The following is a 27,892-nucleotide window of genomic DNA, read 5'->3' as shown; positions in this document are numbered from 1 at the left end:
CATTTCTGCAGTTTTGTTTGGTATTTTTGGTGTTGATCCAAGTGGAATTGCAAGTGGATAAAACTTTTGCCTGAATACATTTTCTAGAATATACCACAGCCTGATTAAATAATAAACACAAACAAATAAATAAAATGAATGTTGCATTCACTTAAGGGATCCCAAGGTTGCATTCAAGTGTTAATCCAATTGGAATTGCAATCTTACCTGTGAACTTGGTAGGTTTAAAAGTAGAGTGTCATAATAAGAATTAATTTTACAGGATTGATGAAAGAGAATAGCACTGGAGTTAGAAGAGGAAAAGAAAGCTCAAGCTGAAAGAGATAAGATGCTGCAAATGCAAGTGTTGCATTCTTCATTTCAATTGTTACTATGAAACACAGAGTAGATTAGATGAATACAAATTTATATACTATAATGAAATAGAATTGTATGACATTAAATTTTATGCAATGGATTGTATTTTTTGTATATGGTAATTTATTTCTATTATGAGACATTAAATGCAAATTTAATTTAAAAATTAATAAATATATAAATATATATTTTTTAAACATTTAAAATTATGATACGCAAAAATGTGTGTCATATTCATTTATGACATGGCCTTTCTTGACAGGGGCTTTCTTGATACGCATTGCGTGTCATTAACACGCGCGTCGTAAGGTTACGACACACGAATGCGTATCGTCTTCCTTTATGACAGGGTCTTCCTTGATACGCATTGCGTGTCGTAAACGCGCGTCGTAATTGCGCGTCGTAAATGAGCGTCGTAAATGCGCGTCGTCTATAGACGACGCGCAAAAACGCGTCGTCTCTCTTTATGACAGGGCCTTCCTTGACACGCATTTGCGCGTCGTCTGAGCCTTTTACGACCCGCAATGAGTGTCGTAAAAGGCTGTTTTTCTAGTAGTGTCTGTTCCTAGTTGTGTTTTCGTATTCGTTCTGTTCCTAGTTGTGTTTTCGTATTCGTTTTCGTATTCGTATTCGTATTAGTTCTAATTGATGATTAGTATGTATTATTCGTAGATTATGAAATATAATTTAGATTGTAACATTTTATCAAGAATTCTATGTTTTGTCTGAAAGCTAACTTCGTAATTCGAACTATTTAACTAACACAGTTTTTGATATTAATAACATACAGAATATAGACATTTGAACTGAAAATAATGAGTTTGAGTACAAGATTTCCTTGTACTTTTTCTTATATTCCCCCCCCCCCTGAAAGCATTTGAAAAACATTAGAAAAGGGTAGGGGTATGAACTCACCAGCTGAGAAACGTGTCAGATTGGATGCTAAGTGTCGGTTCGGGGCTTGATAATGCGCGAGGTTCCTATGTAATACGAAATGATATACAAATGTATCTAATTAGACTTTAATTCACTAATTAGATATGATTATACACTCCAAGACGCGAAAACACTTCAAATCAAGTGTTTGGAGTCACCCGGGTGACATCTAGGGACGTATAAGGCTCGGATATGGAGTTTACCCCTCAAGAGTAAACTCACAAGAGGGTTTACGGCCCTAATAACCCATTTCCCATGAGTTTACGGCCGTAAACTCATGGTAGGGTGTTCTATGGTGCTAAATGGCCTTATATGACTTGGGAAAAATAGCTAGGATGAAATCTAGGGCTTAGGAATGGATTAAACTCACATATGGACCATTTAATGGAGTTTACGGCCTAAGAAGATGTTCTTGGGAGGTTTACAGCCGTAAACATCCATGAAGGTGGTTTTGGCATGATTTAAGGGCCTTAACTTGATTGTGGTTGCTTCTAGACTCATTTCTAAGGTTTATGGTGTGATTAAGTGGCATCTTAACACATAAAAATGAGTTTAAGGTCTAAGAAGATGATTTTACGGTCCAAGAATGTTCTTGGGCCGTAAAATCATGCTTGTCCCATTTGTGAGAGTTTTGGAGCATTTCTTGAAAGGCTAAGAGGTTCTACACTCTCATGGAAGCTTGTTGGAGGTGTTTAGGGGCAATCTAACACCTAAACATGAGTTTACTCCCCATGAATTGGTGTTTACGGTCCAAGCATGTGCTTGGGCCGTAAACTCATGTTTACACTCCAATTGATGAGTCTAATGTGTTCTAAGTACATGCAACTAGGTCTTTAAGTCATATCTAGGCTCCAAATGAGGTTTGGTGTACCACCGTAAATTTCAAAACAAATTTCATTTAAAAAAAATAATCGTTTGATTCTTAAAAATACTTTTCTTAAAATCCCATTCATAATCGAATTACAAAAACATGACTTCATTTTCACTTGCATAATAAACCAGGATCCTCAAAACATGACTCTTTCTCTGGTGTGTACAATCGAGCCGGCGCCATCCCGTGATCCTGAGAGAAACCTGAAACACATAACACAAAACACGATAAGCACGAAGCTTAGTGAGTTCCCAAAAATACCACACATAACAAATATTAGCCACTCGAGGCTATAACTCTATGGGTTCATGGACCCTACTCTATGAACCTTCCGGTTCTAACTCTGTGAACCTTCCGGTTCTAACTCTGGGAACCTTCCGATTCTAACTCTGGGAACATGCACAACATAAATCCCATAGAAATAATGTAGTGCAACACATAACATACATAGCATACGAATACTCTGTCACATAACTCTGGTTACCTACTCAAGGTAAAGTATAATGAGAAGACTCACCTGGCAATCAGAAAGCAATTATCTGCACATGCGAACCTCGGACTCGCCACTGCCTAACACATAAGGCAAATATCTCTAATTAATATTCGAAGTCCCAACTCTAATTAACCGGCGATTACTCTTTCCCTCTCTAGTCAGGTAATGGGTAAAAGACCATTTTACCCATCCCTGACCTCTATTACCTCTGTTGACCAAAACTCCCAAAGTCAACATAAGACAACTCAAATCAACGGTCAACACTGACCAGACTCGGCGAGTCCATGTGGGTTCTCTAAATCCTTTTTAAACCTCTTAGACACGACGAGTTCCCTCTCCACTCGTCGAGTTACTCGGCAACGAATCGCGGGGCAACCCCGACTCGACTCGTCGAGTCTGCCTATGGACTCGGCGAGTTGCTCCCATGACAACCCTCATCTGACCTTCTGAGGTCAGATCTGCTTCAGCAAACCATAGATCTAACTCCCTCAAAGCCAATAACCACGAAAAGGTCGAACCTTGGGCACTCATGCAAGGTTCTACAATCTCATTTGGGTGGAACCCTTCATTACATAACAACCCTAGCTCAAAACTCCAAATAGAATGCATAAAGCAGGATGCAAGGGACTCTCTGGACCTCTTTGGGTCCAGATCTATGGCTTCACACTCAATGGGACACTATACTCCACCAATCAAGCCATAAAAGAAGCTAGAAAACCCTAAAATCACCAATCTTACCCAAAACAGAAAAGGGAGAACGATTTGATACCTCTATGGTGAAGATGCAAGCTCAGAAGCTCTGAATCGACACCCCCTTGACCTCCCTTTGCTGGAAATGACTACTCCATTGCACACCCACCTCAGAATGCTCCAAAATGGCTCTTCTTCACTCTCTCAGCTCTCTGGTTCGATAGGAGTCTCTCAAAGGTGTAGGTGGCCGCCACTGAAGGCCATAAGGGCCTTTAAATAGGTCCCTAAACCCGGACAATTAGGGTTTTCCTTGACAGCGCCGACTCGGCGAGTCCAAATACCCGACTCGTCGAGTCCCTTCATTAAACTGGTCCCTACAACGCGATCCTACTCGACGAGTTGAGGCGTCAACTCGTCGAGTCTCCTCATTCCCCAATATAAATTACTCAAATTCCCATACCTGGATATCCAAATGTTACCACACATAACACATATTAGCCACTCGAGGCTATAACTCTGTGGGTTCGTGGACCCTACTCTATGAACCTTCCGGTTCTAACTCTGGGAACCTTCCGGTTCTAACTCTGGGAACATGCACAACATAAATCACATAGAAATAATGTAGTACAACACATAACATACATAGCATACAAATACTCTGTCAGATAACTCTGGTTACCTACTCAAGGTAAAGTATAATGAGAAGACTCACCTGGCAATCAGAAAGCAATTATCTGCACATGCGAACCTCGGACTCGCCACCGCCTAACACATAAGGCAAATATCTCTAATTAATACTCGAAGTCCCAACTCTAATTAACCGGCGATTACTCTTTCCCTCTCTAGTCAGGTAATGGGTAAAAGACCATTTTACCCATCCCTGACCTCTATTACCTCTGTTGACCAAAACTCCCAAAGTCAACATAAGATAACTCAAATCAACGGTCAACACTGACCAGACTCGGCGAGTACACAAGAGTGACTCGGCGAGTCCATGTGGGTTCTCTAAATCCTTTTTAAACCTCTTAGACACGACGAGTTCCCTCTCCACTCGTCGAGTTACTCAGCAACGAATCGCGGGGCAACCCCGACTCGACTCGTCGAGTCTGGCTATGGACTCGGCGAGTTGCTCCCATGACAACCCTCATCTGACCTTCTGAGGTCAGATCTGCTTCAGCAAACCATAGATCTAACTCCCTCAAAGCCAATAACCACGAAAAGGTCGAACCTTGGGCACTCATGCAAGGTTCTACAATCTCATTTGGGTGGAACCCTTCATTACATAACAACCCTAGCTCAAAACTCCAAATAGAATGCATAAAGCAGGATGCAAGGGACTCTCTGGACCTCTTTGGGTCCAGATCTATGGCTTCACACTCAATGGGACACTATACTCCACCAATCAAGCCATAAAAGAAGCTAGAAAACCCTAAAATCACCAATCTTACCCAAAACAGAAAAGGGAGAACGATTTGATACCTCTATGGTGAAGATGCAAGCTCAGAAGCTCTGAATCGACACCCCCTTGACCTCCCTTTGCTGGAAATGACTACTCCATTGCACACCCACCTCAGAATGCTCCAAAATGGCTCTTCTTCACTCTCTCAGCTCTCTGGTTCGATAGGAGTCTCTCAAAGGTGTAGGTGGCCGCCACTGAAGGCCATAAGGGCCTTTAAATAGGTCCCTAAACCCGGACAATTAGGGTTTTCCTTGACAGCGCCGACTCGGCGAGTCCAAATACCCGACTCGTCGAGTCCCTTCATTAAACTGGTCCCTACAACGCGATCCTACTCGACGAGTTGAGGCGTCAACTCGTCGAGTCTCCTCATTCCCCAATATAAATTACTCAAATTCCCATACCTGGATATCCAAATGTTACCACACATAACACATATTAGCCACTCGAGGCTATAACTCTGTGGGTTCGTGGACCCTACTCTATGAACCTTCCGGTTCTAACTCTGGGAACCTTCCGGTTCTAACTCTGGGAACATGCACAACATAAATCACATAGAAATAATGTAGTACAACACATAACATACATAGCATACAAATACTCTGTCAGATAACTCTGGTTACCTACTCAAGGTAAAGTATAATGAGAAGACTCACCTGGCAATCAGAAAGCAATTATCTGCACATGCGAACCTCGGACTCGCCACCGCCTAACACATAAGGCAAATATCTCTAATTAATACTCGAAGTCCCAACTCTAATTAACCGGCGATTACTCTTTCCCTCTCTAGTCAGGTAATGGGTAAAAGACCATTTTACCCATCCCTGACCTCTATTACCTCTGTTGACCAAAACTCCCAAAGTCAACATAAGATAACTCAAATCAACGGTCAACACTGACCAGACTCGGCGAGTACACAAGAGTGACTCGGCGAGTCCATGTGGGTTCTCTAAATCCTTTTTAAACCTCTTAGACACGACGAGTTCCCTCTCCACTCGTCGAGTTACTCGGCAACGAATCGCGGGGCAACCCCGACTCGACTCGTCGAGTCTGCCTATGGACTCGGCGAGTTGCTCCCATGACAACCCTCATCTGACCTTCTGAGGTCAGATCTGCTTCAGCAAACCATAGATCTAACTCCCTCAAAGCCAATAACCACGAAAAGGTCGAACCTTGGGCACTCATGCAAGGTTCTACAATCTCATTTGGGTGGAACCCTTCATTACATAACAACCCTAGCTCAAAACTCCAAATAGAATGCATAAAGCAGGATGCAAGGGACTCTCTGGACCTCTTTGGGTCCAGATCTATGGCTTCACACTCAATGGGACACTATACTCCACCAATCAAGCCATAAAAGAAGCTAGAAAACCCTAAAATCACCAATCTTACCCAAAACAGAAAAGGGAGAACGATTTGATACCTCTATGGTGAAGATGCAAGCTCAGAAGCTCTGAATCGACACCCCCTTGACCTCCCTTTGCTGGAAATGACTACTCCATTGCACACCCACCTCAGAATGCTCCAAAATGGCTCTTCTTCACTCTCTCAGCTCTCTGGTTCGATAGGAGTCTCTCAAAGGTGTAGGTGGCCGCCACTGAAGGCCATAAGGGCCTTTAAATAGGTCCCTAAACCCGGACAATTAGGGTTTTCCTTGACAGCGCCGACTCGGCGAGTCCAAATACCCGACTCGTCGAGTCCCTTCATTAAACTGGTCCCTACAACGCGATCCTACTCGACGAGTTGAGGCGTCAACTCGTCGAGTCTCCTCATTCCCCAATATAAATTACTCAAATTCCCATACCTGGATATCCAAATGTTACCACACATAACACATATTAGCCACTCGAGGCTATAACTCTGTGGGTTCGTGGACCCTACTCTATGAACCTTCCGGTTCTAACTCTGGGAACCTTCCGGTTCTAACTCTGGGAACATGCACAACATAAATCACATAGAAATAATGTAGTACAACACATAACATACATAGCATACAAATACTCTGTCAGATAACTCTGGTTACCTACTCAAGGTAAAGTATAATGAGAAGACTCACCTGGCAATCAGAAAGCAATTATCTGCACATGCGAACCTCGGACTCGCCACCGCCTAACACATAAGGCAAATATCTCTAATTAATACTCGAAGTCCCAACTCTAATTAACCGGCGATTACTCTTTCCCTCTCTAGTCAGGTAATGGGTAAAAGACCATTTTACCCATCCCTGACCTCTATTACCTCTGTTGACCAAAACTCCCAAAGTCAACATAAGATAACTCAAATCAACGGTCAACACTGACCAGACTCGGCGAGTACACAAGAGTGACTCGGCGAGTCCATGTGGGTTCTCTAAATCCTTTTTAAACCTCTTAGACACGACGAGTTCCCTCTCCACTCGTCGAGTTACTCGGCAACGAATCGCGGGGCAACCCCGACTCGACTCGTCGAGTCTGCCTATGGACTCGGCGAGTTGCTCCCATGACAACCCTCATCTGACCTTCTGAGGTCAGATCTGCTTCAGCAAACCATAGATCTAACTCCCTCAAAGCCAATAACCACGAAAAGGTCGAACCTTGGGCACTCATGCAAGGTTCTACAATCTCATTTGGGTGGAACCCTTCATTACATAACAACCCTAGCTCAAAACTCCAAATAGAATGCATAAAGCAGGATGCAAGGGACTCTCTGGACCTCTTTGGGTCCAGATCTATGGCTTCACACTCAATGGGACACTATACTCCACCAATCAAGCCATAAAAGAAGCTAGAAAACCCTAAAATCACCAATCTTACCCAAAACAGAAAAGGGAGAACGATTTGATACCTCTATGGTGAAGATGCAAGCTCAGAAGCTCTGAATCGACACCCCCTTGACCTCCCTTTGCTGGAAATGACTACTCCATTGCACACCCACCTCAGAATGCTCCAAAATGGCTCTTCTTCACTCTCTCAGCTCTCTGGTTCGATAGGAGTCTCTCAAAGGTGTAGGTGGCCGCCACTGAAGGCCATAAGGGCCTTTAAATAGGTCCCTAAACCCGGACAATTAGGGTTTTCCTTGACAGCGCCGACTCGGCGAGTCCAAATACCCGACTCGTCGAGTCCCTTCATTAAACTGGTCCCTACAACGCGATCCTACTCGACGAGTTGAGGCGTCAACTCGTCGAGTCTCCTCATTCCCCAATATAAATTACTCAAATTCCCATACCTGGATATCCAAATGTTACCACACATAACACATATTAGCCACTCGAGGCTATAACTCTGTGGGTTCGTGGACCCTACTCTATGAACCTTCCGGTTCTAACTCTGGGAACCTTCCGGTTCTAACTCTGGGAACATGCACAACATAAATCACATAGAAATAATGTAGTACAACACATAACATACATAGCATACAAATACTCTGTCAGATAACTCTGGTTACCTACTCAAGGTAAAGTATAATGAGAAGACTCACCTGGCAATCAGAAAGCAATTATCTGCACATGCGAACCTCGGACTCGCCACCGCCTAACACATAAGGCAAATATCTCTAATTAATACTCGAAGTCCCAACTCTAATTAACCGGCGATTACTCTTTCCCTCTCTAGTCAGGTAATGGGTAAAAGACCATTTTACCCATCCCTGACCTCTATTACCTCTGTTGACCAAAACTCCCAAAGTCAACATAAGATAACTCAAATCAACGGTCAACACTGACCAGACTCGGCGAGTACACAAGAGTGACTCGGCGAGTCCATGTGGGTTCTCTAAATCCTTTTTAAACCTCTTAGACACGACGAGTTCCCTCTCCACTCGTCGAGTTACTCGGCAACGAATCGCGGGGCAACCCCGACTCGACTCGTCGAGTCTGCCTATGGACTCGGCGAGTTGCTCCCATGACAACCCTCATCTGACCTTCTGAGGTCAGATCTGCTTCAGCAAACCATAGATCTAACTCCCTCAAAGCCAATAACCACGAAAAGGTCGAACCTTGGGCACTCATGCAAGGTTCTACAATCTCATTTGGGTGGAACCCTTCATTACATAACAACCCTAGCTCAAAACTCCAAATAGAATGCATAAAGCAGGATGCAAGGGACTCTCTGGACCTCTTTGGGTCCAGATCTATGGCTTCACACTCAATGGGACACTATACTCCACCAATCAAGCCATAAAAGAAGCTAGAAAACCCTAAAATCACCAATCTTACCCAAAACAGAAAAGGGAGAACGATTTGATACCTCTATGGTGAAGATGCAAGCTCAGAAGCTCTGAATCGACACCCCCTTGACCTCCCTTTGCTGGAAATGACTACTCCATTGCACACCCACCTCAGAATGCTCCAAAATGGCTCTTCTTCACTCTCTCAGCTCTCTGGTTCGATAGGAGTCTCTCAAAGGTGTAGGTGGCCGCCACTGAAGGCCATAAGGGCCTTTAAATAGGTCCCTAAACCCGGACAATTAGGGTTTTCCTTGACAGCGCCGACTCGGCGAGTCCAAATACCCGACTCGTCGAGTCCCTTCATTAAACTGGTCCCTACAACGCGATCCTACTCGACGAGTTGAGGCGTCAACTCGTCGAGTCTCCTCATTCCCCAATATAAATTACTCAAATTCCCATACCTGGATATCCAAATGTTACCACACATAACACATATTAGCCACTCGAGGCTATAACTCTGTGGGTTCGTGGACCCTACTCTATGAACCTTCCGGTTCTAACTCTGGGAACCTTCCGGTTCTAACTCTGGGAACATGCACAACATAAATCACATAGAAATAATGTAGTACAACACATAACATACATAGCATACAAATACTCTGTCAGATAACTCTGGTTACCTACTCAAGGTAAAGTATAATGAGAAGACTCACCTGGCAATCAGAAAGCAATTATCTGCACATGCGAACCTCGGACTCGCCACCGCCTAACACATAAGGCAAATATCTCTAATTAATACTCGAAGTCCCAACTCTAATTAACCGGCGATTACTCTTTCCCTCTCTAGTCAGGTAATGGGTAAAAGACCATTTTACCCATCCCTGACCTCTATTACCTCTGTTGACCAAAACTCCCAAAGTCAACATAAGATAACTCAAATCAACGGTCAACACTGACCAGACTCGGCGAGTACACAAGAGTGACTCGGCGAGTCCATGTGGGTTCTCTAAATCCTTTTTAAACCTCTTAGACACGACGAGTTCCCTCTCCACTCGTCGAGTTACTCGGCAACGAATCGCGGGGCAACCCCGACTCGACTCGTCGAGTCTGCCTATGGACTCGGCGAGTTGCTCCCATGACAACCCTCATCTGACCTTCTGAGGTCAGATCTGCTTCAGCAAACCATAGATCTAACTCCCTCAAAGCCAATAACCACGAAAAGGTCGAACCTTGGGCACTCATGCAAGGTTCTACAATCTCATTTGGGTGGAACCCTTCATTACATAACAACCCTAGCTCAAAACTCCAAATAGAATGCATAAAGCAGGATGCAAGGGACTCTCTGGACCTCTTTGGGTCCAGATCTATGGCTTCACACTCAATGGGACACTATACTCCACCAATCAAGCCATAAAAGAAGCTAGAAAACCCTAAAATCACCAATCTTACCCAAAACAGAAAAGGGAGAACGATTTGATACCTCTATGGTGAAGATGCAAGCTCAGAAGCTCTGAATCGACACCCCCTTGACCTCCCTTTGCTGGAAATGACTACTCCATTGCACACCCACCTCAGAATGCTCCAAAATGGCTCTTCTTCACTCTCTCAGCTCTCTGGTTCGATAGGAGTCTCTCAAAGGTGTAGGTGGCCGCCACTGAAGGCCATAAGGGCCTTTAAATAGGTCCCTAAACCCGGACAATTAGGGTTTTCCTTGACAGCGCCGACTCGGCGAGTCCAAATACCCGACTCGTCGAGTCCCTTCATTAAACTGGTCCCTACAACGCGATCCTACTCGACGAGTTGAGGCGTCAACTCGCCGAGTCTCCTCATTCCCCAATATAAATTACTCAAATTCCCATACCTGGATATCCAAATGTTACCACACATAACACATATTAGCCACTCGAGGCTATAACTCTGTGGGTTCGTGGACCCTACTCTATGAACCTTCCGGTTCTAACTCTGGGAACCTTCCGGTTCTAACTCTGGGAACATGCACAACATAAATCACATAGAAATAATGTAGTACAACACATAACATACATAGCATACAAATACTCTGTCAGATAACTCTGGTTACCTACTCAAGGTAAAGTATAATGAGAAGACTCACCTGGCAATCAGAAAGCAATTATCTGCACATGCGAACCTCGGACTCGCCACCGCCTAACACATAAGGCAAATATCTCTAATTAATACTCGAAGTCCCAACTCTAATTAACCGGCGATTACTCTTTCCCTCTCTAGTCAGGTAATGGGTAAAAGACCATTTTACCCATCCCTGACCTCTATTACCTCTGTTGACCAAAACTCCCAAAGTCAACATAAGATAACTCAAATCAACGGTCAACACTGACCAGACTCGGCGAGTACACAAGAGTGACTCGGCGAGTCCATGTGGGTTCTCTAAATCCTTTTTAAACCTCTTAGACACGACGAGTTCCCTCTCCACTCGTCGAGTTACTCGGCAACGAATCGCGGGGCAACCCCGACTCGACTCGTCGAGTCTGCCTATGGACTCGGCGAGTTGCTCCCATGACAACCCTCATCTGACCTTCTGAGGTCAGATCTGCTTCAGCAAACCATAGATCTAACTCCCTCAAAGCCAATAACCACGAAAAGGTCGAACCTTGGGCACTCATGCAAGGTTCTACAATCTCATTTGGGTGGAACCCTTCATTACATAACAACCTTAGCTCAAAACTCCAAATAGAATGCATAAAGCAGGATGGAAGGGACTCTCTGGACCTCTTTGGGTCCAGATCTATGGCTTCACACTCAATGGGACACTATACTCCACCAATCAAGCCATAAAAGAAGCTAGAAAACCCTAAAATCACCAATCTTACCCAAAACAGAAAAGGGAGAACGATTTGATACCTCTATGGTGAAGATGCAAGCTCAGAAGCTCTGAATCGACACCCCCTTGACCTCCCTTTGCTGGAAATGACTACTCCATTGCACACCCACCTCAGAATGCTCCAAAATGGCTCTTCTTCACTCTCTCAGCTCTCTGGTTCGATAGGAGTCTCTCAAAGGTGTAGGTGGCCGCCACTGAAGGCCATAAGGGCCTTTAAATAGGTCCCAATCCCGGACAATTAGGGTTTTCCTTGACAGCGCCGACTCGGCGAGTCCAAATACCCGACTCGTCGAGTCCCTTCATTAAACTGGTCCCCAAAACGCGATCCTACTCGACGAGTTGAGGCGTCAACTCGCCGAGTCTCCTCATTCCCCAATATAAATTACTCAAATTCCCATACCTGGATATCCGGATGTTACATTTGGAAGGGTTTTATGGCACAAAAACCCCATTTACATGAGTTCACGGCCTAGAGATGTTCTAGGACCGTAAACTCATGCTAATGGTCCTAATCTTCATATAAATCTCGAATTTGAAGGCCAAAGGTGTTAAACTATAAGCTAGGATAATTACCTTGATGTTTTGAAGCTTGATTTAGATGTTTTGGCTCAAAATCGGATTTTAGAGAGAGAGTAGAGAGAGAAAGTTGAGAGAGAGAGAGAGTGAAAAGGCTTCAAATGAGGTTCTCTTAACTTTATATATGCTGAAAGTTTGGGACACGGTGGAATTCTACCTGATACTGTCGTTAGACGTGGCTTTTAGTCGCACCCGATTAAGTTATTTTTATATCTTGACGGAATAAAACAATTATTTTTCAAATAAATAAATTGAAGCGTTTCCATGGATTTTTAACGTATTTGGACAATTATTAAGTCATAATTACAAACTTAAAATAAATGACTTAATTTAGAAACGAACGGAAACAATTTAGGACTACGAATTTTTTTAATGACGTATCGGATTACGACGACGGAACGAACTTCGGGTTGTCACAAACTATGAAGCCTTGTACAAGAAGACGATGACTCACATGAAGAAGGAAAACATCTTTATACCGAAAACCTTCATTGCAAAACAAGAGGATCATGAAGAATGGGTAGGAGAAAATGAGACATCTGAAGATGAGGCGCTGCATGTTAAAGGTCTCATAACACATATCAATGATTCCCCTGATGGCATATGCGATACAAATAACTGTTCATGCTGTCAAGCGATCAAGCCCAAATCTAGGACAAACTTGGTACCTAGACAGTGGAAGCTCTAGACATTTGACCGGTTAAAAGTCCCTCTTAAAAGATTTTGTAGAGAATGATGGTCTAGTGGTAACCTTTGGTGACAACGGTGGAAGAGTTGTTTCAGGTGTTGGGACTTTTAAATTCATGACGATTAAGCTATAAGAAGTGTTTTATGTTGAGGATCTGAAAGGAAAATTCATCTCCATCAGTCAACTTTGTGACGATGGTTACAAAGTTCTTTTTAACCGTCATGAGGGAAAAGTGTTTGATTTTGAAAACAAAATTGTGCTTTATGCACTAAGGGACAGCGATATTTATATGGTTTGATTTTTATTGATTTAGACATTGATACTTTTATGGTTAACTCTGTTATGTTTCTTTGCAAAATAGTCCTAAAATTAGGTTTAAAGTTCAAATTTGGTCTCTGTAGTTTGAAAAAAATTACACCATATTAGTTTTTAATTTTATCTGTCGTTTTTTATATAGTTTATTATTTTCGTTTATATATATATATATATATATATATATATATATATATATATATATACTTTTTTATTTTCGTTTTTTATATATACTTTATTTATTTTCGTTTTTTAACCTTATTATTCAACAATTTGATTTTTTTACCTTTTGTTTTTTTTTGTTTTTTTTTAAATTTTTGTTATTTAGAGATTTTCTAATGTTTTTAGTTATTTTGATTTAAGTAAATGAACTTGAATTCAATTTAAAATATTATAACGAAATTTTTTTTATAAAGACTGATTATTATATAAAAAATTTTAGAATGTTAGAAATTTTTTTCGATTACACATTAAAAAGTTAAGATTTTTATGATATTAGTCCTTGAAAAACGTGTTTGTAATTGTCAAAGTTTTTTCTACGTATTGATTTTACTAAGATAATAAATTTGGACAAAACTGTAATTCAAAACAAGCCCCTATCCCCCTCCCCTATCTCTTTCTCTCCCCCTCTCTCTCTCTCTCCAAAACATAAATCGACTTTAAGCCACCTCTGAAATTGCACCAAGAGATCAAAAACACCACCTCTCAAATTCCTTGCATCTTCGATCCCATACCATTTCATTATATTGGTGATGTTTCTAATTTGGTTCTCAGCTTCACCTTCATCTTCTTTTGTCGCGTTTCTTACTAAACACACCACTATTTTTCTTCCTAACTGAAAACGTCAATAACCCCCATATTTTTCACATCTTCCTCCTAATCTAGTAAAAAAACTGGAAATTCTCATCAAAATCAAGCTTAGATTAAAAATAATGCAGAAAGCCCTTGATTTGGGAATGAAATTCGATCATGTGTTTATTTGTGTGTTGAATCTGGTGTAAATTTGGTTTGTTTATTATGGGTTGGAGGACTGTACCACTAATGTGTTCACACACACACATTTATTTCAGATTTGATGGAAAAAAGAATATGGGTTTGCAGGGATGAAAATATACACAAAAATCCTTTTTTGGACATCATTTTCTAGAAATAATATTTCAGATATGAGAGCGTAAGCGTTTTTCAGAGATGATGATTTAAGGGTTTATAGAAATCATCCATGATGTCGATGTCTCCAGGTGTTTGTGTTGCCTACGGGTGTTACTTGTACCCCTCACTCTCTCCAATCTTCTTCAAATGGTAGCAAAAGAAACCATATTTAAATTGATTTTTGTTTCTTATGAAATCGATCGGACTAGGAACAAGAAGACGAAAATGGTGGTGTAAGATCTATTTATTACAAGATCTATTCGAGTATATAACTTCAGAAAAATTAAAAAACACACACACTCACAGAGTGAAAAATAGAAATGGCGGTGTAAACCCAGTTGAAATCAATATCTCATTCGATGAAGATGGAAAACTCAATGGAAACGGCGAATGATGAAAGAGAATTCATCAAGTCTTGAGTCGTTCGAAATGGAGAAATCGGATTTAGGGTTAGCAAATTTGGGTTCTTTTCACTATATGTGTGTTTAATTTTCTTTTTGTATGTGAAGAATTTTGTGATTACGTGAGTGTGTGTTCTTGTAGACATGAATTTTGAGGGTACATAGATAATATGAAGTTCTTTGATGAAATACAGGATGTGTGTGTGAGTGTGTGTGAGAGAGAGGGGGGTCATGGAGAGAGTTGGGGTGGGGTAGGGTGAGATTTTTCTTAATTATTTAAATACCAAAATTAGCAAAAGAAAATTTAAAAAAGAAATGAAAAAGGTAAACTTGACCTTTCAACTGTGTATCAAGAAATCAAAATCATAAAAAAATCTTGATTTTAGAGTTTCAATGCAAGTTGAAAATTTTTTAAACCATATCCACGGATGTGGCAAAATTTTTTTAATTATTTATAATACTAAAATTAGCAAATGAAAACTGAAAAAAAAAAATGAAAAAGATAAAGTTAACATTTCAAATGTGTATCAAAAAATCAAAATCACTGAAAAATTTTGAAATGTCCATAAATTGAAAAATTTTAAAATCGTATCCGATAAATTATTTTAAAAGCTATCCAAACACCACTAACTTTAGATAAAGTTAACATTTCAAATGTGTATCAAAAAATCAAAATCATTGAAAAATCTTGAATTGTACATAAATTGAAAATTGTTAAAATCGTATCTACAGTTTTATCCGATAAATTATTTTAAAAGCTATTCAAACACCACTTACCTTAGAGGGTGTTTGGGATAACTTTTAAAATGATTTTTTGGACTTTTGACTTTTTTAAAAAGCTAAAAATTTGAAAATTGTTTGACAATTATAAAACTTTTTGACAAAAAAGAAAAAGTTATGATTTAAAAAGTCACAATTTATGACTTCCAGTGACTTTTGAATTTTTAGCATTTGTTCTTTGAAAGCTAACACATTTTAAAACCCACTTACCAAAAAAAAAAAAAAAAATCAAAAAGTCCTCTCCCAAACACCCCCTTGCTATCTTTGCATCCTTACCCCCATTCTCAAAGCCATCCCTCCTCTCATCCGACGACCACCGAGCACCACCATCTCTCCTCCTCACCGCGACCAGCTTCTCTCCGTCTGGACCAAACAAAAACCAACACCGCCTTCGGCCTTTCGCCATAATACCAGGTTGTGTAAACGTAATTTTGTAGCCTCTTTAACTAAGGATGTTTAAAATCGTTGCTTTATTTTTGAGGTTTGTCTTGTTATTAGAACAATTAAATACTCCATAGAACTTGCAGGTACCAATTTTTCTTTATATACTACAATTGCTTGCTGATCAATGAACTGGATTTTAATGATTTGCATATAATGTTTGATTTTCCAATCTAGTATATTCTTCAAACAATTGAATGTTGATTAGTCTAAGTTTTCAGCACATTATCTAGCATAATCACCCTAATTAGCTTTGTTTTTCCATTTTGCAGGAGATTATTCCTTTTGGAGATATAGATGAGGTACGTTGTATCTACTCTCTCCTTATTATAATCCTATTTGTAACTGTGTTTTTGAAGTAAATCAAACTAATTAACATAGAGTGTTACTTGTTGAGTTGATGAGCGTTTCTTCAAGTGCTACAGTGTTTCATATTACAACTTTTGAGAAATTTCAGCCTTTATCTCTAGTTCTGTAGTAATAATTCTTTGTTGGTTTGTAATTGCATCTAATGTGTTCGATGTATTGCCTCAATGGCATTGTTTTTGTTTTCTTTGACTTACATTGTTTTTTATGCTGTCTGGTTTTTGGCTTTATTAATCATCTAATAAATAAATGCGAGTGACTGTTTACAGGGAGAGACTGAAGTATTGGAGAAATGTTGTTCCCCTGAAATCCTTCAACAGTGTAAGTAGAGCACAGGGCACCTTTTATGATAACAAGGTGAGAAGATAAAAAAAAAATTGCTTGGTTTTACTTGTTTAAATTCACATGAGCTACTGCAAACATTATTGTTTATCTTGGACTTCACAAAAATTGATAACATATAAACCAAGGAAAATATGTAAAAGGTGATGAAGATGTTTTCATTTGACTTAATGAAGAAAGAACGACTTAATAGAGAAAGCGAGGGAAATGAGGCTTTCCCCATTAAATCCTTTTTACAGATTTGCCCACTTATATTTTTCTCCATTTTCTAAAATATATTCAAACATCATTTAGTCGGTGGGAAAAAAGAAACAGGGCCTTAGATAGTCATACTCTAGTGAAAATATCCAAGTTAATTGGGTGAGAGTTCCTTTATCATTGTTGGGGAATTCACGTTTCCAATATAAGTCTTGCCTCTAATCTTCCAATTCCATGACAATTTTATTTATTTCAGATTCCAATTTCCATTGCATGATTGTTCGGTTGACATTGACCTTATTGATACAATCCACACGGTTCATTGTTTATGGGCAATCCAACTAGCAGATGGTGAAAGGGGACACATTTATTTTATTGTTATCATTGCATTAACTGTTTTGGATGTAGGAATTTTTTGTGTTGGTTTACATTTGCTTTAACTTGTCATTTATTCACTTGTCTGATGCATTGCACAAAATCTGGGCTTGTATCATTTACAAGTTTCTTTTGGAATGGAGATCTTTTGAGGTCAAGCAAATTGTATTATCCAAACCATTGGCAATATATGTCATAAAGCTTCTGATACTTCAATTCTACACTTTTCGTTCTTTATCGGTATTTTTTCTAACCTTTTTGCTTGTATTATATATACAAGACCGAAGATAATAGCGATGCATTAGCCTACTGCTTGTCAAATGCCTCTGCTCTTTTGCCTCCTCATTATTGCATTGATTGGTTACGAATTGTAATATGGTAAATAAAGAATACATACAAATAGAATACAGTGACTATCCTGTATTGTACTCATTTTTGATATATTATACAAATTCTACACAAGGCAACCAATTTGTAGACTTTAGGTTGATTCTTTGTGTTTGATGCTGAGCGCTAATTTGTAATTCTACTTAAGATGCTATAATTGGTAAAAGCTTGTGAAAATGTTGTTACCATGGGTAACAAAATAAGGTACATTGCCCATATATATTGTAAAAGAAACAAAGTAAGTTGCCGTTTCCTGCAATTTGCCCAAGAAAAAAATATATATACTAAAACAAAATTGTATTTGGTATTTACTGCATCAAAGTACACACTCTAATTGAATCAATACACTGTTCATCCATCAGCCATCTCAAATGTCGAAAAAGTGTTTGGTATTTATCCTTTATTGTCTCTAGAATCAAATGCCTTCTACAACCTCCATCCTGGTGCACATTTAACTAATTTTTCACTCTTCCATTAATCCCTAATGTGAAAAAAGAAGTTGGGAAAATAGTTGCAGAGGTTTAGAATGTGTAGAGTTAAATAACTCTTATGATGCTGATAACCAATTATAAAGTTTTAATGTCTAATGGATTAACTCTAACCTTGAAACTGATATAAAGTTGTAAAGAAATCTGCAGTTTTCTAATTAATGCTACAAAGGGATTAAGATGGTGCTAGGTTATTATTATTATTATATCAAAATCAATATCTTAAAGCCAATGAGTTTGGCATAAAAGGTCAAATTTTTACACAATTTCATTCTGTTTTCTAGTAATTCGTTCACTAATGTACAAACTTATTGGAAGCCAATATTAATGAAAACTACAACATGACAAGGAAAAAGAAAACAAAAAGATGTGGTGCAATGAAGATAAAATAATACAGTTGCAACCAATATGCATACTAACTTAATGATAACAGTTTGATAATCCCCAGAGTTTACTAGTTTATAGCAAGGGGCAAAAAGGGGAAATTGGGTGATTCCTTCTTGTTATGCTAGTATTTGGCTAAAGGGGTAGTTTAGTCTTTTATTTTAATTTGTTAATTGTTAATTAGTGAGTCTGCAGCCAATCATGGGTGGAAACAATTGTTGTGGGGGACAAACCTTTTCTGGGATCAGTGGCTGCTTGTTTTTGGCTTATTATCATTATATTTAAGGTGAGTCTTTTAGTGGTAGCTAAGAATTGAATTGCAAGAGAACTCTGTTCTTTTGGAGAGTCCATTCCTCTCGAATGAAAGGGATTATCATCTTAATATTATCATAGTTTGATTATCTGTTCAAGAAATGTATCAGGGTCTATCAAAGTTCTACAAAAATCAAAATATATTCAACTATGTACAGCGGTTATAGTTTCTCTTTTTTTAGTAATTTTCAGTTCAATCTTAAAATAATGTCATCCACAAACCAAAGCAAACAAGTCTCAAAATTAATTTTCATAAACTTCAGGATAATTATTGAAAATAAAAGAAATACAGAAATTGAAATCTTACTAAATAAGGAATATTGCATTTATTAAAAAAAAAAAAAAAACACAAAGAGTTTGTGATGGGAAAGGAGACGGCATACCTTTTCTACTACCTCACCATTATTGTCAAATTTGATGGACCGTAAGTTGTCTTAAGATCTGTAATCTTCGGGCATGACATGATATCAAGTGTTTTAAGGCAGGGGAGTTGTGGTAACACCTCTGAAAATGATTCTACATCCGTAAAATCTTCGAGTGTTAGAGAAACCAGAGATTGTGGAAGAAGAAAAGATGATGATGATGATGGAGTAGTAGTAGTATTCCCCACATCATCTGCCACTGCAAATGAAACCACTCTTGAATCTTTGCCAAATAACCACAAATAAACTAGTGAGGTAGGAAAACTCTGTGGGCCCCACTCTGACATGGGCTTATTTAAGCCTCCTATCCAGAGTTTTCTTAAATTAGGAGGCCACACCCGACAAGGGAAGGAGTTGTCCGCATTTGGACAATCATATATCTCCAGTTCTTCCAAAGATGTGAGAATTTGAAAATGCTCATGAGGAAACGACTTTAGATTATAGCAACAACCGATCCTAAGAGATGTTAGGCTAGACAGTAGGAGAAAACTGAAATCTTTGACTGGAATGGGTTTGGGTTGTATGTTATCACAATCACTGACTGTCGATTCAGTGAGTGAGGATGGGTGATCCTGCACTGCTAAGAAGGTCAATGATGTCACTGAATCACAAAAACTGATTACCAAACTCTCAACACTATTTGGACAATTGTAACTCTCCAGTGCCTCACAATGAGTAAACGTCACCTTTTTAAGAGATTCGTTGCTAGTCCTAAAACTACCCTCTTTCTCGGCTGACGAAACCAACTTTTTACTCTGTAAACTCACAAGACTCTTGCATGCCTCTGATTCATCACACTTTTTAATTTCCAGATCTTCAAGTGCCCCACGATGCATTAAATCTTCTCCATGTAGTTGAGTAAGTCCTTTAACATTCACCATTTTCAATTCAACAAGTGACGAGGACAAACCAACCATGCTTCTTAAAACTGCTTTGGAACATTGTTCTATATGTATGACCCGAAGTGAAGGTATTAATCCGATTGATACTTCATCTAGTTCAGGACAACATGTTATAGAAATCTCATGAAGACAAGGGAATGATCTAGGAATTCCATGGTCGCCACCAATATTAATTGACCATTTCTGCAAACTTTGCATATCATTAAATTGCAGAACTTCAAGTGATGGAAATGCAATGCCAGGATTTGAATTAGTAGGTGCAGGTAACTCAAAACCAACAATCTTCACTTCATTCATACTTTCAACAGAAAATTTCTTAAGAGACCCTAAACATCCAAGTGTTGGTAAATGTGTACTTTTGCAACCCTGTAACATAAGCTCTGTTAACTGATCAAATGAGGGATCGCCGACCCAACTAGGAAATGTCATCCCGTTGTAGAACAAAATCTTGAGGTTTTTTAACTTAGCATGAGGCCTTAGTTCTTTGAGCACTTCATAACAAATCATCTCATTCTGAGAAACATCAGATGCATCACTCCATTCCATCTCCAAAACATCAAGACCCTTTTTTTGATATAACTTGGCGTCCTTTGCGTGTGTTGGATTTAAAACTTTTTCCAGCCCCTTAATGGAAAGTCGGCCGTGAAGATCCGATAGGCCCTTAAGATCGGATATTTTGAACCTGTTATCTTCATCAATAATGACTTTGGTTAGAGTCTGTAGACTCGTCAACCCACCGATCCCTAAGGGCAATGTGCTCACCTTCGGAGTATCACTTATGTCAATATGTCGCAGGTTTATTAGCTTTTCAAAACTTCCTGGCAAGCCAGATAACAGATAACAATTATGAACCAACAAGCTTTGTAGATTATAAAGGTCACTCACTTGTTCGGGTAAACATGTGATTCTTGTATTAGAAAAATCAATACATCGTAGATGCCTGAGACTACCAATGGATTGTGGTACACTTGTGAAATGGCCCGAATTAAAGTCGATGACACTGAGCACCCTCAGGAACTGTAGTTCAGGAAGTAAGTCAACAAGAACATTATCCAAAGGGTCATCATTTTCCCAAACACTTGATGTTAGTAACAAAGTGCGCAAGCGTTTAGCTCTTCGTAATTCCTTGAGCATTCTATATGATCCGCGTGTTAGATCTGCTGAAAAGTGACGTAACCTATCAAAAGATTTATTCATGTTAGATAAATCTATCTCACCTTCCAATCTAAAGGAAAACTCTCCTGCAACATTTGTGGCCAAGTCATTTATCAGGTCATGCATTGTAAATAGATGTCCCAATGCCTGATCTGTTGATTGTTGAAAAAAGGACCTTGACTCTAGCTCTTCAAAATACTCATGACCTAAACTCTCCATTGAGCTCTTTCCTTTTGAGTGGGACAAAACTCCTAGTGCCATCCACAGTAGGACTAATTCATTCTTGTCAAACTCTATATCCTTGGGAATTAAGGAGCAGTATGCAAAGAACTGTTTCAGATGTGGAGGGAGGTGATAGTAGCTTAGTCTTAGAGCCGGAAGAATATCACTTCCATCCTTTATATCCCATATCTCACTCTTCAACAACTTCTCCCATTCATCACCGTTCCTATTTCCCTTCAAAACCCTCCCAAGTGTTTTCAAAGCCAAAGGCAGTCTGCCACATTTTTTCATAATACCTTCACCAAGCAACTTAAGTGTCGGATGTTTGTCAAAGTTTTTTTCACCTAACGCGTGTTGAGCAAATAATGACAGTGCATCTTCATTCGACAAAACGCCTAGAGGGTAAGTTTCTTGTGAGTCCATCACGGATGCAACTCTGGTACTCCTGGTAGTGACAACAACTCTACTTCCAGGTGCCCCTACAAAAAGAGGGCTCTGGAGGAGTTCCCACTTACTGTCGTCTTCGTTCCAGACATCGTCTAGAACAAGAAGGAACCTCTTTTTTGAAAGTTCTTCTTTGAGGGCCACATGAAGTAGGTCAAGATTAGCAAAATCTGTATTTCTCCCAGTTACTGCTTGGAAGATAGCCTTGCTAATTTTACATACATCGCACTCTTCAGAAACACAAACCCATGCTCTGAGTTCAAAGTGATCCTTCACTTTCTCCTCGTTGTATAAAACTTTGGCAAGGGTGGTTTTACCTATTCCACCCATACCAACTATGGACACTATGCCCACATTATCATCACTTTCTTCATTCGCCAACAACTTCCCCAACAATGCCACTTTATCCCCATCCCGACCCATGATTTTTGAATCATCAACCAGTGACGTTTGCTCCAATCGTCTCTCTGTTCTATTTGACCTTTCAACATTCACATTCAAACCCAAATCATTTTTCTGGTCAACAAGATCATGCAATTTGATGGTGATCTCTTCTAGCTTAGAACTCATCTGCTGGCCATACATAATGTTGCGAGGAGTGAAATTAGTACAGCAATTTGGGACGAGCTTCAATACCTTACTAGTGCTGCTGTTGGCATGAGCTTCTTGATTCAACTTGCGTCGCAGAGCTTCGGTGGCCAAATCGTCGAGTACATCGTCAATGTCGTAAGCCAAATCCTGGAGATCGTTGACCCACAGTTGAACAGCTCTCTCTTTAATCTGCTTCTCGCTTGCATCAGCAAGCACAGCTTGGATCAGGGGCAGGTTTTTCTTCCATTTCTTCAGTTGAGAATCGATCCCTTCCGATCGAGCCAGCTTCATCAGGTCACCGGAGATCAGCTTCTCACACAGCACTGTGATGACAGCGCTAACAACAATTTCAGCCATTGGAATTCAGAGAAAGGAAAGATTCGGTTCTTTGATTTCAAAGGATGCAAATTTGCAAATGAGGAAGCAAAATGATAGACTGAATGCAGTATAAAGTAATGAAAACTTTACTGGGATTTCAATATATCTGGAATCTCACCACGTACGTTATTCGATGAATTACATGTGCAAATATGCAATGGTTTTTTATAGATTACTTTATTTGAATTATCGTTTTGTATTTCATCTTCGTTCAGTTTTCTAAGTGCTTGGAATCTCACCATCTTTGACCGAGGAATCACTAACGACTAATTTTCATGTGCATAACTTATTTTATTTTATTTTATATTTAGTCAGTTGTAAAATAACCAAATTCTACTGGGGTTTCAGAATATCTGGAATCTCACCACGTTAATCGATGAATTATCATGTGCACCGGTTTTTTTTATAGATTGTACTCTATTGGAATTATCTTTTTTGGTATTTCATATTCCTTCGGTTATCATGAGCATAAATTATTTTATTTGAATTTATTTAATTACTTGTATTTTAGCTTTAATTACTCGGTACAACCGATAATATTTATCTCGTGACTCCATTAAGTTTTCTTGTATGCAACATTAATTTATATAATACCTTTTCATGATCATTCATCTTTGTTTGGTTTTCAAGCAATCTTTTTTTTTTTTTTTTTTTTTTTTTTTTTTTTTAATTTTTTATCGATGTGCGGATTTATGTTTTGCCTAGAAATATACTATATATATAAAAACCATCAACCAACAATTTTTAGTGTGAAACATAAACCGGAAATAATTCATCAAAACTTATCAACCTATGTTTATAAACAAAAAATTTGGTGATTTGGTATAGTTGCAAAAATATTGTTAATATATAAGTACACTTACTAAGCCATTTCACTTTAAATGGTTAACACTGAAAAATGGATGGGCTCAAATGGGCTCAAAAAAAGTAATGAATAGTAGGTTTTATAGTATTTTTACGTTTCGTCCGTTTGAAAAAAAAAATGGTGTGGACCAAACCAAAGGGAAAATCAAATTACAACTCGGTTTGGTTCGGTTTGAAACCGAGGAAACCAAATTTTAAGGTGAGACAGTTTTAGTTTTCCAAACATAACATCCATAATTTTACATATCAATATCCAAAATATAAAGTTTCGAAGGAAACCTAAATGCATGAATAGAACACAAAGACATGAATAATGGGTTAAAAGATGAAACTTTTGATATTTTGTAATTGAGAAGTTGATGTGTCCGTAAAATATGAAAGATCAAAATATGTTTCAATTTTTTATTTAAGTTTTAAAGCATAAAGAAATATAATCTTTTATTAAAAAACTAAAGTAGTTAAATTTGGCAGTTCGGTTCGGTTTTGTCTGAGCTCCAATGGACCATAAATAAAACCATAAACCAAATTCATACTTCGGTTTGGTCTGAAACAAAATTGAAAATTTAATTAATTTGGTTTCGTCCGATTCGGTTTCTGTTTGATTTGGTTTGGTTTTCTACGGTTCCAAAAAATAATAATGCTCATCTGAAGCATAAATGAACATATAATAGATTAAGGTAATCAAACACAATTCATCATATATGAACATAAAAGGAACTTATATGAACGAACGTAAACAAATGTAAACGAACAACATAAATGAATGTTTACGAACATAACCAAACGAATGAGACTATTGTTCATGTTCGTTCATTTAACTAAATGAACGAGAATTTATGTTCATGCCCGTTCATTTATTAAATAAACCAACTTGCCGCCGAATGGTCCACGAACAGTTCGTTGAACGTTTAGTTCATTTACAGCCCTGTGATCGTTTATAATAGCTAGTGATTGTTTCATTGCAAGTAAGTATAATCTTTCAATGTTATATATATATATATATATATATATATATATATATATATATATATATATATATATATATATATATATATATATATATATATATATTAAATGTACAATCCAAAAAGAACTTCACTAATTTATAAACAATTCACCAAGTTGTCATTTTATTATTTTATGTACTTTCTAGCGACATTGTAGTTTCTCTTTTATATCCTCTAGAAATTGAGTGGTTTTTTGAACTTTATGTTACACGAACCAAGAACACTTTTCCTCTTAATAGTATTTACGTATATTCTATTGGCATTGGAGCTTCTTTTGAGTACATGTATGCATAACTCACATATAAGTTGATTGGTATAATTCTCATTATGTCCAAAACAGAAATATGCAATGTTAACAAATATAGACAACGTCACAATCACAAGGCCAAAAAGACCGATTACGCTAGGCTACATGCGTGGGCCAGACTCATACAATACAAGTGTACACGTAGTGTAGCACCCCCCCCCCCCCCCCCCCCCTCCTTGTTTTTTCGGGTAGGGATTTTCGGACCTTCAAATTTTGTTTTAAGTCATGAAAGAGTGTAGACAACATCCTCTTGTAAATATTAACTCCCCTCCCTTCATATGAAAGGCATAATGTAGTTGCAAGTGTTGGTGATTTTAGTATGACTGGTTCGTTTTATGTAATGAGATTTATACATGTTTCAAATGAGATTATATCTTGTTTTTTATACAAAGCTGGAGGTGTAGAGTGCACACTTGTATTAGTTTAGATTGATCTCGACCAAAAGAGCAAGGGTAAGGGGGTGCGCCCCCTTGCGTTGTTCCAAGGGTCAGCATCCCTTGGCGGGTTTTAATGTACATTATCCTAGGTCAAATGTATCGTAAACGACACATATGGGAGAAATATCGATGCAGTAAGTGAACCTACACAATCCTTGAAGAATTTAGTGATTATCAAATATATTTTTACCCTGTTTTCTAACAATCTGAATCGATATTTCTTGTTGGTTATCATGACAGATTTTATGAAAGACATGACTCTGAAATTCAACAAACTTGAGAAGTTTTAAGGGAATGATGTAACCTCCAAAAATCATAGAAATTTAAAATTTAAAAAAAGAAACATTTCATCCATAAAGTGTATACAAATCCATTGTTTCAAAAGTATTATCCGAAACCAGAGTTTTCCCAAGACCTAATAACATAAAAACAGGAAAATGTGCACGATGATGCCCTTGCCTTGCCAGGGTCATCTTAAGTACCTGAAACAATAAACAGAAACTGTAAGCCAAAGCTTCGCGAGTTCCCCCAAGGTACCAACACACAAACATATAACATGTGTCCACAACTAACATAGTGGATTAGCCCTAAGCCCATAGTATGAGTCTGGCTTGCCCTTCAGGCACAAAGCTCATATCTAGCTTACTCTCAGGCCTACAACATAAGTCTGGCTTGCCCTACAGGCCAACAACTTATGTACGGCTTGTTCCCGAGTTTGTTGGCTACCACACAAAGGAGTACTACCTCAACCCAACCATACTATGTCGACATATACATAACACATAATGTATATCCAGCAGATAGATAAACATATAACCAATCATCAGACAAGCAGGTAGTTCTACAGACCATTACCGCATACTACATCCTATTTAACAGGATACCGATCTAATAGATCACTACAACATATCAACATCCTCTATACCAGGATGCACAATCTAGTGGGCCAGTATTGGTGCATTCGACTAACAAGTAGTGTAAGTAAAACTCACCGCTCAATCTAAAATGATTGTTTAACAGAACGCTACTTCAAATGTCAGCTTAACTGGTCACCTATACACCAATATAATGACCAATCTGAAAACCCACTACCCTTAAGTCAACTTGGTCAAAGGTCAAACTTAACAAACCAGCTAAGTCAACTCAGTCGAGTACGCTAGGCGTTCCCAGCCGAACGTGGGGCATACTCGATCATTGACCAGCTACAGGGACTTAACCGCATACGCGGAACGTACCACTTGGTACCCCGATCATAAGCAACTGGATACCTTCACAAATTATTAAGTGATTAATACTTAGGCCCTTACGTCCAAATCATAGATCGATGCCCTAAATGTTGTCCTTGACCATAAAGTTTTTAACTTTATGGTCTTGCATGACCAATAAGTACTAAATACTAAAAACCCCAACCTCTTAACCCATTAATACAACCAAACTCATGCATGGGGAAAAAATAAGAGCCAAGATCATATGTTAATGCTTCTAGATATCTCAAAACGTCTGAAACGACAAATTATATGGGTTGGAGCATGCCATAGTCATAAAGGTCAATACTTGGGACCAAAATGCTTCTTGAATCAAGAACTAATAAGATCTAAAGGAATACAAGTCAATTTTACAACTTTATACCTCTTGGAGGTGGCTAGGTAGATGAAGATTCCGGATCCAAAGCCTTTTCATGCTTCGAAGGTGGTTCTACTTCCTTCCTTCTCCATCAAGGCCACTAAACTGAACACCAAAGGTCAAGAATGCTCAAACAAGGGGGCTAGGGTTTTCCAAAGTCGAATGAGGTGATAAAGGATGATGAGAGAAGAGGTTTGGAGGCCATAAGGATGCTTAAATAGGGTCCAAACCCTAAAATTTAGTGTTTGGGATTGTTGGGGCGTATACTGTTGCGTCATGGGCTCGGTCCTTAGCCCAATTTTGTAGCCGGTTTGGGCCTGTCCAACCGTGCATTATTTTACACTAGGGTTTTGTTATTTAAGGTGCATGTATGCATCCTTAGTTGAAAACGCTTTCATAATTTTATTATCAAAAGATTTGTAAACCCTAGCTCGCCTCTACAGTGGAAGTTCTTTATCGATCTCTGCTGAGGCGTGACTATATTTGAATCATAAGCTTCATATTGATTCCATATTGTGTTCTTAATCTGTAACGC

At 38.8% G+C, this 27,892-nt stretch overlaps 1 protein-coding gene and 1 long non-coding RNA gene across 2 annotated transcripts; one reads left to right on the top strand and one right to left on the bottom strand.

The window, feature by feature from the left end:
• The first annotated feature begins 15,919 nt into the window (after window positions 1-15,919).
• On the top strand, window positions 15,920-17,650 carry LOC145099628 (uncharacterized). Its single transcript, XR_013704639.1, has 4 exons — window positions 15,920-16,126; window positions 16,426-16,455; window positions 16,789-16,876; window positions 17,316-17,650. It is a non-coding gene; the product is annotated as an uncharacterized LOC145099628 (long non-coding RNA).
• Window positions 17,651-18,046: 396 nt separating this feature from the next.
• LOC145099624 (putative disease resistance RPP13-like protein 1) lies at window positions 18,047-23,208 on the bottom strand. Its single transcript, XM_079037167.1, has one exon. It carries the CDS (start codon window positions 23,096-23,098, stop codon window positions 19,397-19,399), a length of 3,702 nt encoding a protein of 1,233 aa, XP_078893293.1. The 5' UTR covers window positions 23,099-23,208; the 3' UTR covers window positions 18,047-19,396.
• Window positions 23,209-27,892: the final 4,684 nt, after the last annotated feature.

The sequence above is a fragment of the Lactuca serriola genome, chromosome 1, assembly GCF_051521515.1.
Source record: "Lactuca serriola cultivar US96UC23 chromosome 1, Lser_US96UC23_V15, whole genome shotgun sequence".
Classification (NCBI taxonomy): Eukaryota; Viridiplantae; Streptophyta; class Magnoliopsida; order Asterales; family Asteraceae; genus Lactuca; species Lactuca serriola.
This window is presented reverse-complemented; position numbering and strand designations above follow the sequence as displayed.